This window comes from Ambystoma mexicanum, chromosome 4q (genome assembly GCF_040938575.1).
Source record: "Ambystoma mexicanum isolate Mex_15411 chromosome 4q, UKY_AmexF1_1, whole genome shotgun sequence".
NCBI lineage: Eukaryota > Metazoa > Chordata > Amphibia > Caudata > Ambystomatidae > Ambystoma > Ambystoma mexicanum.
Genome location: NC_090928.1, coordinates 1109221028 through 1109233930, shown reverse-complemented (window position 1 = coordinate 1109233930; position 12903 = coordinate 1109221028). Strand labels below are relative to the sequence as shown.

General features: G+C 44.1%; 1 protein-coding gene across 1 annotated transcript in view; it reads left to right on the top strand.

The window, feature by feature from the left end:
- Positions 1–12903, top strand: part of COQ8A (coenzyme Q8A) — a 1433786-nt gene that overhangs the window by 1361441 nt on the left and 59442 nt on the right. Inside the window, exon 13 of the mRNA XM_069608680.1 lies at positions 884–949. Within this exon, the coding sequence (XP_069464781.1) occupies positions 884–949 (66 nt within the window). The remainder of the gene's footprint in view (positions 1–883; positions 950–12903) is intronic.

Below are 12903 nucleotides of genomic sequence, written 5' to 3'. Positions count from 1 at the left end.
TTCTTGATTTGGTGTTTAGGCTTGGGACATTTTCCTAAACTGTCTGACCACAAAGGAAAAATTAATCTGATGTGGTTTGTTTAAAAAACAGTATTTCCATTTTATCCAGATTTGTAGAAAAGGGCGTCCTTTCTGACTGTTAAACATCCATTAGCTGAGCAAAGTTGTGGATTATCTGCATGGACAGATCTAGAAGGATTTGTGTCAGCAGAATTAAAAAAAGGTCAAGCCACGCTGGCGAATTGCCTCCATTAACAGATGCATGTAAATATTAAACAGTGTGAGTGATGAGGCTTACCCTTGTGGCACTCAACATGTCACAGCTGAGAACTGGGATTGGAAATGGCCCAGACGGACTTGTTAGTAATGGTCAGTTAGAACATTATGTACAAAATATCAACAATAAACCTCCAAAGCCAAATTCTGACAGTCAGGACATCGAGATTTGATAGTGAACTGTCAAATTTGGCTGATGGGTCTAACGAGAAGAATACCATAACCTTGATTTATCCAGAGAAATAGACAAAAATGAAGTGAAGTAGGTATGCGATCAGTGCTTTTAAAGGAGCCAAAGCCAAATATGTTGGAGTGAAGTATTCCTCGGTCTTCTACATAGGACTGTACTTGCATAACAGATTAGCAATGGTTTGTGGATAATGCTCAACTTGATGTGAAGTTGAGGGGGAAGGGAAACCTTACTGCAAGTGTAATGGAAGTGAGGGGGTGGTTTCTAATAGTGGCTGAACATTGTTGAAGCAACACCTTTCCTTTGAGCTTTCAAAGTAGTATCCTCAAACAAAGGATGGTTTAAAGAGTAAATGTACACTGTGCCTTCCTTTGGGCCGATATAAAAAGTAATCTGACTTTCTAATTTGGTTTTCAGGTCGCTCTTCTGGACTTTGGAGCCACCAGGGGTTTTGATAAAGAGTTCACAGATTTGTACATTGAGGTGAGTAGTTTATTTAAAATGACTGTTAAACTGTGGGATTAAATATTTCAGTTGCCCGATATGTGACATGGCTTGCATGGCTTTCATTGGTTCTGCATTATGCTCTAGCGATCCTACATTCAGCAGTGAGGGCCTCGGAAACATCTGACCCTGACCAATAGTTCGTAGGATTGGATGACTGGTGCAGCAAACCCAACTAACCTGTTTAGGGGAACACCATAAGGGAAGGATTCATCTTTTGTTGCTAGCCATTCCACTTTGATGTGAGGTTGAGCAGGGAGGCGGGGGGGGGGTGGAGGGAGGGTGGGATGTGGCGAGCTAAAGCAGCTTGCCTACTCAGTTTGAGGTGGTTACCAGGAACATGAGTCTGAAGTGACCTCTGGAGCCTTAACTTGTTCAGTTACCCAAGAGTGACAACAGGCCTGCAGCTTACTCCTGCTTAAATAGCCCTACATTTTTAAGTTCATAGATTCTTCAGGACACCCAGATCTGCTTCAGTTGGACCATGACACTGGCATTCAACTATGGTATCCAGTCAGCCAGGCTACCAGTGTATCACCTCGTTATTACTGACCTAGGACTGATTTGGGCTATCATATGTCCTCTCTAAAGTTCAAAATGTGTGAGCCTATCTTGCCATGCACTGGCTAGCCATGGCAGCCCCCACTCTTAGTAGACAGCCAGAAGATCTGAACCCACAAGGGAAACTGCAGAAGGTGATTTCCTACAAAACCTCCTGAGCAATACTTCAACACCCCATTTCCTGAAAACATGTTCTGATAAATGTAGGTGGATTGGCCTAATGGGCACTGTTTTTCGGTGCATGCTTTTTAAAAGTGTTATTACATTGGAAGCATCTGGAGCTATTTAGTCTCCCAACAGGTTAACACAGGAGAAAAACCTCAGCCATTGTGATATGGAAGGAGTCGGGCAAGAAGATAAATGCGACCAGATGCATGGGAAACATCCCCTTGTCATTTGTTGCAGTCGCAACCTGTGAAAGCCCCTACTAGAAGACTTGATGATTTTTCGTAATTGCTCAGGATGTAAATCATTTGACAAAACCTGACTGGCTTCTTATCCTACAGCAGGAAGTGCTGGGCTTCCATGTAGGACCATTTCATGCTCACTTGAGACTATAAAATATCAAAATTGGGGTGAAAGTAAAATTGTTGTTTTGGGAACCAACCCACGCAGGGTTTGATAGTTGATGAAGCTATGCAACCGTTGAGTTACAAAGTGCATTTGCCTGCACAAATGGGTTGTCTCAGCTGCAAAGGAGAATGACAAGCAGAAAAACACATCTTGCTGTTTGATAGGTAAAGAGGCACAAGGCCTATGTAGCAAATTCCGCATGCCCTTGGAAAGATACCATAATTAGTAAATATGACTTTCAACCACCTGGCAAATGTATGTTCTATAATGGGGATGTGAACCATTTCTCCTGCTGCAATATTGTGCTTTCAAGCAAGCAGCATAGGTGTGATCTGTTGACGCTGCTTCAGTGGACGTCTCTACGTTTTGAACCATGAAACAATGACTTTATACATTTATCTATAGGAAATCTATTGCAGTAAAGCCCACTCCACTTGGGACTGTTGGAAACTGGTATGAAGGACCGAGCTGGGACTTTCATGACTCGCAAAGGAAAGCAACCTCATTGCAAAATAAGCACCAATGTGCATTGGGCTTTGTATGTTCCAAGTGCTTACTTAATGCTACTATAATGGCAACATTTAAAGATGAGCAGGGATTCTGTTTCCATGGTTGCCTGTATGGGGCTGGCTTTGGTCTTGTGATTTGGGAGGTTGCATTGCATGAACATTATTGTGAGTTCAAGGCTTTAGTATTGAGGTCTCTATTTGTGAAACTATATTTGCAGTAAGTCTTTCCACATTAAAGGTTTACTCTGAGGTGTACTGTAACTAGCTGAGTTTGCAGAAAATATAGCTATGGCATGGATGTCTTCTTCACCATTTTAGCCATCTACTCTATTGTAATCTGATTAGAGGATATAAAGCATGTTAACATCTCAAAAAGACTAATGTGCACAAATGGGTAGACTTGTTTTCTAAAATGAAAACCACAGTATAAGACCAGCCTTTCAGAAGGAATAGTGCAAATATCTAGTCATTACGCATGCTTTCAAAAGGGGACATGAGTCAGTTGTGATGGAAGATCCCTGTGAACTAAACCTATGCAATTCTTATGGGATGTTGGTCAACTGGGAGTGTCCACTAGGTGGAAGACTATGGTGTCTTATGGTGTGGTTAACGGCCAGCTTGTAAAGTAATTCTCACCTGTTAGATAGGCATGTCGGTAGAAGGAATGCCGATCATGAAAGAAAGCAAAATGTCAGTAGACTTAAATGTTCTAGTGAGGTCAAGGGCTGCCGAAGTGTCTGCAAAGGTGTTATGATTTTGTTAGTTTGCATCCTCCCTGAATGTTCATTCACAAGTCCCAGGCTCCGGCTTCTTGTGAAAATCCTCTTAACTTGCAAGTTCCTTTGACCAGTAACTAAGGAGAATACGCTTCCATCATACGATTTTATAAATGCTTTGGTCTTCCATGTCGATCTAATGAGCAGGTTTTCCTGAAAATTCACCAGCACTTTTAAAGACTGGTTTAAAACTACTATCTGCATTTCTTTCATTGCCATCTAGAGTGCAAGAAATACTTTAATATCTAATTTGGAAAGGATAGCCGGGCATAGTTTGATCGGACATTAGGAAGAACATCCAAATTTAAAGGTGAATGTTTCCCATACTCTCCCTCCCCCCACCCATGTTTCTCGACTTCCACCCCCTCTCTTTGACTGCTGACATATCAGCATGATACATTGCCTATTCAGGTTGGTCTCCCATTTAAAGGGGAGAAAAGCCAGTCCTTTTGGCCTTGCCTAACTCTGGTTACAGATGGTCCTTGGTTGTTGTAGTTTATGAATTGGGGAGATTACCTGCGAATTGTGTTGAACCCCCACCCCCCTCCGCGCCTCTCATCGTGCTGCCCATGATGTAAGGCACTAATACAAGAGCTCTTGGGACAGGAGGCCAAGGAGCTCATCCAGCCAAGTACATGATTGCATGTTTCCTTTTAGTTTTAGAATAAATGCAAATTATGTAATAAAGAAAATAGCAAAGCAGTTTAGCAGCTTAGTATTCAAAATACTTTTAATTCAAGCAACAATAAAAATTCAAGATCAAATATCCGTATTAAAAAAAATCTTAATATAGGTATGCTGGGCATCAAATGATCTTTTTAGCATGGATTTTTCTTATAGCTTTGCATTTGTGCAGAGATTCTTTCTGTGTAATTTATAAAGTAATTACACATGTCACCTGTAAAACTGTTCTGTACAAAAATGTATTTAGATAAAAAATGATTTCAGATATGACTGGATGCTAGTTGAAGTCTTCGCGTAGTTACCTATGCTCCATTCTTTCACGGTAAATAATTTGTTCCTTAGAGCAAATCCTTCTAACGGGTAACCACAGTTTTTGGTATAGGAAAGGGAGCATTCCTAAGAATTAAACCTAAATAAGCCTACTCCTGGATTCTTCGTCTTGAACCAGTGCCGAGATGTTTGAGGGAAGGGATTAAAGATTTGAAACGTTATTTGCACAAATTAAACTTATCCAAGGATGCTTTCATCTTACTTGAGCTAAGCAACACTTCTCATTCTCCCGCTTACAAACATGCAACCGTTAGAACATCTATGTCGAGTATAAGCAGGAGTGGTGCTTGTGTGGTCTGCATCCTGAACACAATATGAGATCCTGTTCCATTTGCTGGTCTTTCTCAAATAAGACCTCAAGAGATCGCCACAAGAGACTGGTGGCCCAGCTAGATGAAGGGATCATCTCCTCAGACTACCTCGGCTTCAGCCCGCCATAGCAGACCTTTGGAAAAGGCCCACTTCAAATACAAATAGTGAGGTCTCATGAGGAGAACCTCCAGGGAGAAAGGGGTGAGGAGATCATGCCCAGGTTCTTATAGTAGCTCATAAACCCTCCCTGTCTGAGAAATCCTCCACGGGCCTAAAGGCTTGCAAGTCAGCAGAGCCATTCTCTAAATATACCCTAGACCATCTACGGGGGAGGGGCGGACACATTCCACATCTCATTCTACGGCATAACCGCCTGCTGCTCTGTTGACCAATACTATGTTTATAAGGCTACCCAGACCAAATTGTCCCAAGTCACCGTTTACAATGAAACCGCCTACCCACACCATTGAGTTTCATGATCAGTAATCTCAACCATGTTTGCTTCGATAACCTTGTCCATGACCACCTAGATGTCAACTACCAGTTCATCAGGCTGCCTTGTTGACTGAGACCCTTGCAAATACAACCCGTTTAAGGCCCCCCGAAGATTGTATATCCTGTGCCTGCTGCCACATATAGCACACTATTGGTGACCTCATCCACAAACGTTTGGCAAAAGTAAACCAGATTTATTCCAGGGTCATGAAATTGGCCCATTATGATGGTCCAAAGTGTGTTTTCATAGGCAGGGTATTTACATGAGAAATGGCTACACCCCTGCAAGCCTAATCACACCTGTGTAGCCTTGGCGGCCAGTTCACTCAGAAAACCTGCCCAAACAACCTCAACCAGGGGCGCACTACCGGTCAAGACACACAATTTGAAATCTCAAACAATGGTACTTTAGAGGATATCGGACATCCCTGGGACACACCAAATCCCAGATGATATTCTGAGACAATTGCCAGAAGAGCTGTAAATGCCGGAGAGGCCACTGCAGCCAAAGCTGAGCGCCCCATCCTCACTTCATGAAGCTGCTTCAGTTCACGCAATCTCAGTGGACTTTGCTGACGCAGGATTCACGCAGATGGGTAACAAAATGCTTCTCTGCCCCGACTGGATAAAAGTCAGGAATTGTAGACCCAGTTGTCCAGACCAAGGTGGCTAATGTGCCCTTTGACGGGAGGACCTTTGTCTTTATTGTAAGCAGCATATCGACCAATTTGTTATTGTACAGGACAGACCGTGCAAACCCTGAGTGGTACTCTCCAGCATCAGACATCGTCCTTTGCACAGACTGGTTTCTCCAGAACCAGTAGAGCCATCGGTTTGTCATACTGCTCCTATTTGTACAGGGGAGCCACTTAATCAACAGGAGAGCAGTATAAAACAAGGTCCAAGTCCTACCCCAGTAACAAAACTGAGATGCTTCGCGCCAGTCAAACAAGCAGTTCGGACTTCTTTCACAATCCACACCTGCACTTCAGCACTCCAGTGTGAGGGGTAGAGGGGGTGCATGTCACAGTATATCTCCTTGGGTGCTTTCCATAATATTGTAGACATTCAAGCACTCCTCCGTAAGCAGCCCATTGACCTCCCTGCTGCCACAGATCTTTGTGATGTGGGGGAGGCCCCCCACCTTACCCCTATCCATTTTGTATACACTTTACATACATATATACATATATATATACATATATATATGTATATATATATATATATATAACATTTTGGGGGTCGAACTTTTGGTATTCGGTCGTTTTGTACAATAGCGCTGCCACCCCCCACACAGACTGGATATACTACTGCAGGAAGTAAAAGCTCTCCTTCTGAATCCGTAAAGCCAGTTCTGCAACATCGGCGGAATCGATGAGTTTACGCCTGAAATGTCCTGATTCGCAACAAGTCGGGGGAATAGAGGGGGGGTGATCTTTGGAGGCCCGCGGTGGACCTCTGATTCCTTGTTTTTGAGGTTCCTGTTGTTGCAAATGGTGACCCTGCAAAGGATTGGGATTGAAATCTAAAGATTTCCTCTTACTCCTTCACATGGAGAATGCATATTTGGACATCCCAATCCATCCAAGGGCAGCGCAAATACATGCACTCAGTACTTGCTGGGCAACATTAGTTGAGTGCTCACCTTTGGTCTGAAAACAGAACCCCGAGTATTCAACAAGTGCTTGGCTCTTGTAGCTGCCCATCTCCGAAAGAGGGGGCACTGTACGTCCATCCATTGCTAGGTGATTGTCTGATCAGAATACCACAGCAATTTTAGCAGGTCATTGAAACTTCCATCAAGGAGCATGTTCTTTCAAGGAGCATTTTCTTTCTGGGAGCTTCCTTGGACACTGAGCTTGCAGGCAAGGCCCACACAAGAAAGTCTTTGGGACCGGAGATCAAAGGTGCATCACCACTGCTAGAGTTTTCACATTCTTCCTGGGGCCATTTGTCATTTGTTGGTGCTTGAATGGAAGTTGGACTAATACAAGGATTTCACACCGCATTGGAGGCCTATGACCGTCTGAGCCAATAGAGCAGTCTGTAAATGTGCAAACCAGAAGCAGTAAACAGTCTGGGAGGAAATGTATCCACCTACCTGAAGGCATGTTTGATATGTACATTTTAAAAAGTAGGGGAGGTAGTGTGCATCCCTACTCTAGTGCTTTGATTTGGTACCCTCCCAGTAGTGGGCTTTTACGTAAACCCATCTTGCCCTATATACTATATATTAGTATTAAGAAAGGGGATCTTGGAAGGAAGACCGCGATCAGTAATCCAATGTTTCAACTACATCGTGGGGTCTGGTGTCCAAAGCTGTTTGATCATTATCAAAGCAATACTATCGCGGGAAATTATCAAGTAATGCATTTCTTACCAAGTGCCTATAGCTCGAATTCCTTCAAAGGGAGTTTAGAAAAGACTTGGATGTTACATCGAGACCGTCTTGAGATAGTAATTGAAAGATAGAGAAGTTATCTTCCTTTTAAAGGTGTGGATGGGGGCAATGCCAGAGTAATCTTGCAGTTTGAAGGTATGGCTCTGATGTCAACTGCATAGTTATCCTAGAGCAAGTTATCTTAAGACGAGTGAGTTGGCTTCTTCTACATGAAAATCCTACTGGTTGGCTCAGTTTTAGGTGTGTTGGTTGAGTGGGGTCTGGCCTCAGCTCAGGCCCTTTGCATGCGTTTGGCATTTGCTTTTGTACCTTTTGTGTTTTTCTCTTAGTGCTGCTGTATTGGTTTCAAGGATTGCTCCATGGTGGGATGTGGGAGCTGGTTAATGAGGCTAACTTTGTGGCCTTGATCAGATAGGTTGCCATCCAAGGGTTTTAAAGTGCATTGTTATTCATCCAGTTGCAAGCAGTGATGTGGCTTCATGGAGGGAGAGATGGGATCCAAGCACTTGAGCCCATAGCTAATGCTAAAGTCTACAATTCTTTGATGGTGTTTGCAATAAACCAAATTAAGCTCCCCTTTACAGTAGTCCGGGGAGGATGGGATAACTGTAATTGTAAGTAGGGCCCTGTGGATAGGCTTTAAGAGGAGCTAGAACCCTCCAGAACAGTAGGTGATGGTTTCAGACTTGGTGGTATTAAGGAGGTACCACTATGAAATAAGACTCCCTGGATGCAAACCTTCTGTTCGGGTGTAGAGGAGCACCAAGTGTGGGTAGCCATTGAATTGACGGCAAGCTATGGGCATCTAATGAGTAGAACCTTGGCCTTTTTGTATTGAGAGTAAGAGAGAATGCGGTTTCACCAGGCTAGAATGTGATGGAGGCACCAACCCACAGCTTGGACACACACCAGTAGGTGATCTAGTTTGAAGTGTAGCTGGCTACTATTCGTAAATTGTACATTTGAAAGAGATCCGACCTTGTTTGACACCCGTGTTCTGCATGGAAGGAGGACTTATAAATGTTGAATATGAGGAAAAATAAAGGAGTCTTGTAAACAGTATTGGTATTGGGGGGGGGGACTAATGTCCCCTGATGGGCTAGTATGGTTGGAAATAGATACAACTGATCAGAGGACAGTTTTTTAATTTTCCCTGGAGTCTGGCAATATCGGAGATATGAGACCTAGTATATGAGCGAATTGGCGTGCATGCTTAGCCCTGGTCTCTGGCAATGAGGAACTAATGGACATCCATGATGGATTTTGGTTCCTCCTGCTGAGCAGGCTTCATAATTAATCGGTAGTTGGATTACTTCAAAGTCCTTGGAATCCTCCTACATTGATTTAAGGAAGTTGGTTGGTGGAAACTGTACATTGTTTTTCGTTACACCAGGGGATGCAAGCCATTTTACTGCATTGATGGCTAAAAATACCTTTTCCGTAGCCATTGGGGCACCAATTTGTTTTTACAGTCGTGCTGTTTTTCCGTTTCGTACATTAGGGCTCTTTGCTCTGTGCAACCACAAGGTAGGCTCAAAAGGGCCTTTGCCACATGGCAGCCTCCATATTTGTCCTAACTAGTTTATATCAGTATAGGTTCTTGTATTCTCCCACTCGCTTCCTGTGGGGGGTGGTCTAGGCTGAGTGGCAATGGGTTGACCCTTCCATGATGGGACGGGTTTCTGGGCCATATACTGCAGTTTCCCTCCAGGATCTCCTGCTGTGCTGCCGCAAAGGGGGTTGGGACATAACCCACCTTATGTGCTCTTTGGGACATCAGAAGGTGCCCCTAACTGTTTACCACCATGCTGGTAATGTTTTCTGCCTGGCTGATGCCATGTCTTGCCCACAGGGCTGCATGCATCCAGCATTCAAGGATGGCCTCACAGGTAACCCGCGGGGAGGGTGTGGGGGGGGGGAATATTCTTTATCACCCTACAAAGTCCCTCTGGTCAGAGGTCGAGTCTTTGGAGGCAAATCCTAGCAGCATTCCCCTTTGACTTACATTGGGTGAACTCCTACTTTGCTGCAACTTCTTCTGGGTCTCTGCAACATGCTTATTCTGGTATCACCTAGTCTCCCTGGGGCTGTTTGCATGTATAGGGTAAAACCGATTTAACCCCATTTTCCACATGCAAACAGATGGCCCACAGTCTTTGTCCCATTGACTTCTATGCAGCTTTCAACCTGCTCAAGAACTCTGCTAAAGTGGCTCTGGTAGTGCCTACCTGCCCTTAGACATTTTATCATGTACGCACAACGGGTTCTCGAAGCTTTAGCCCATAAACTGGAATTTTATGACTCGTCTAATTTTACATTTATTTTTGGTTTTCAGCTCTTCTCTCCAGTCAGTGATTTAACTTTTGTGCTATTTTTCTAGGAGTGAATTGCGCTGGTAACTTTTTGTAAAAGGTACCCTGAATTCTTGGAGGCATTTAGCTGTGGTTTGAAATGTTTTTCACACTCTGCTAAATTATCATGTGTGCATTTGTATTTGAATACTATGTTGTAGAGGACCAGAATTAATTGAGTTTTATTTGTGTTGTCCTTTGCGACTGTATTTCCTGCTGATAAAAATGCTTGGTTCCCTTTACTTCATCCTCTTGCCTACATGCGTCGGGTGCTTACCCACCTGTTCTAGAATCTACCATATACAACAAAGGGGTTGGGAGGGGGGTGTCCACCTAAGGTAGTATGTTTAAAGACTTGCACTTGGGATAGAGGGCTCCAACCCGTAGTATAGGCCTGAACCACACACGGTTTGTTGGTAGCAATGTCTGAGCAGCCAGGCTTATCTTTGGTGGTAGGAAGGGCTATAGGGAGGTACAAAGAACTTAATGTTTGTTTGGGCCTATATGTATAGTCTGACACAGTTATATAAAAAAATAATGGTTTATTTTATTTCTCTTCCATGGATTCACATGCTCATGAATATTCTCCATCGTCAGGCTGTGAATCCTCTGTAAAAGAGAAACGTTTCTCTTTCACTTGCAAACTGTATTTCTCCTCTAAACCAATCACTTTACTCTGGGTTATACTGCCCCCAGCCAGAGACAGTCCTCTCCCTAAGCCCCTTCTCTGGCAACCATCTTCAGATTTGGTAAGCATGTGAAGTGGCAGTATGACCAAGAGCCGCTGCAGAGGGGAGGAGTGAGGGGTTCGCATGTGAATCCATGCCTGACCTATGCTGGAGGACAATAGTTACAGGTAAGTAACCTGTTTGTTCTCCAGCATGGGCTCCTACATGGATTCACATGCTCATGAATAAAGAATACATAGCAGTCCAACATAACACAACCAAGAGAGAAACCGTTTTTTCTTTTTCTGAGGATTCCCGGCCTGTGGTCTGGGAATATTCATGAGCATGTGAATTGTGAATCCATGCCAGTCACATACTGGAGAACAATAGTTACAGGAAAGTAACTTGTTCCATATACACTAAGGTAGAAGTGATTGTTCAGAAAGGTAAGTACTGTAACTTTGAAAAACCAACACTATTTACAGAAACACTTTTGTAACACTTTGAGAATGGCATTATGGAATTAAAATGCTAAGTAAAATATTTGTGTAATTGTTTCAGGTAAGAATGAACCATGATGCAGGTAAATCATTTTCCACACTGGTAAGACATTTCTCAGTGACCTAACACTTTAGAAGTCCAATCCTTATCTAGTTAGGAGTGTCTTAGAGTCAGATTGGAGGGTAAAATGGGTAAGGCACAAGCTTTAGAAAGTCAGTAGTTCCAGCGTAAGTAAAGCTTTTCTGTTGTAAAAAAAGGTTCAGGGACTTTGGAGAAGGCTTCCTGAAGGAACACGGGCGTCTGTCATAAGCGAATGTGAATGTGCTAACTCCCAAACACACATTTGGTGCTCCAGCAACACAGCAGTAGCAAAGCAACTCAAGATAAGCTTTACCAAGAGTATTAGACATGAAGAAAAGGATGCAGCATGATGGCCCCACGATGCAGATGCAGGAGCAGCAGACCTGGATTCTTGGCCAGGCATGCTAAAGAAGGGACACTGGAATGAATTTTGAAGCAGTAGTCGCGTGCAAAGGCTCCAGGCAACGGATTCTTCGTGGTTCTGGGATTTTGGCAACTTTTCAAAGCACCGCTGAAGAATTGTTACTGCCCGGTCGATTCGTCTCGCTTTCTTGGTCCAGCACTCTGGTGAGGGGAATTCAAGGAGTAGAATCTTATCTGTGGAAGTCCAGAAGCAGTCCAAAGTTTCAGGAGGGTTTCATCTTCGGAAGGAACTTCACTGCACAATGGCCACAGCTCCCAGTGTATTGGCGGTTTGCAGCCGGTGAAGGTCACAGCTCGTCGTGTGATGGCTCCAAACGCAGGTCATCTTGCGACTGATTGGACCCACCAGTCTAAGGGAGATGGTCATCCTTTTCAGGGCTCTCATGATGCTTGGAAGAAGGGGTTGTTTCTTCAGTTCCAATGGCCAGCTTGTCTTTAGCCTCAAGATCCATGCCTCTTATGCAGGAACCCAGCCAATCAGCACCCATGCCCCATTCAAACTGTGGGTGGTGGCTGTCCTTTCGGGACAGCCAGCCTCCTAGGTGGAACTAGTTCCAGGCAGGCATAGCAGAAGAACAGCAGAGTTTCAGAGTCCTCCAGTTTCACGTCCTCAGACACTTGCGCCTTAGCATACTTCACATAGGGATCCTGCCGAAGACCAATGTCAAGCCAGGACCTACCCCACCCTGAATGGCAGAAGGACCAAGAAAGGACAAGTAATCTTGAATTGTTGAAAAAGAACAGTCACCATTTTGGGTCAATGGTGACACGTGCACTACCGCATCTGTGAGTACAGCCTGGGAGTAAAAATTGCACAAATTAGGTAGGATAAAAACACTGCCACCATCCGTTCAGATTAGCTTGTCACTGTAACCAAAAAGTCACAGGAGCAGTGAGAAAGGGGATACTCTGCACTCCACATAAGGTCGGGTGTGCTGATCTCACAGTAGGAAGGATACTAAATATCCCCCAATGGGCTCCCGGCAACACTGCACAGAGTGCCGTGTGCTGCAAAAGTCAGACAGATGCCACGAAACTTGAAGAAAGCATGTCTCCATGAAAAAAATATAAAAAGTAATACAAGGGAGACCACCAGGGGGTGCCAAGGAAAATGGCCGCATGAGACGAAGCTCCTCGCTACATCTGCCTGAAGAGATGAAAAGCGAACAAACCTGATTAGTGCCCACTCCCAGTGGCATTGTGCATGACAATCACCCGGGCACCTGCAACAGTGTAACTGGAGAGCAATAGAGCCGTGATAACTGCTT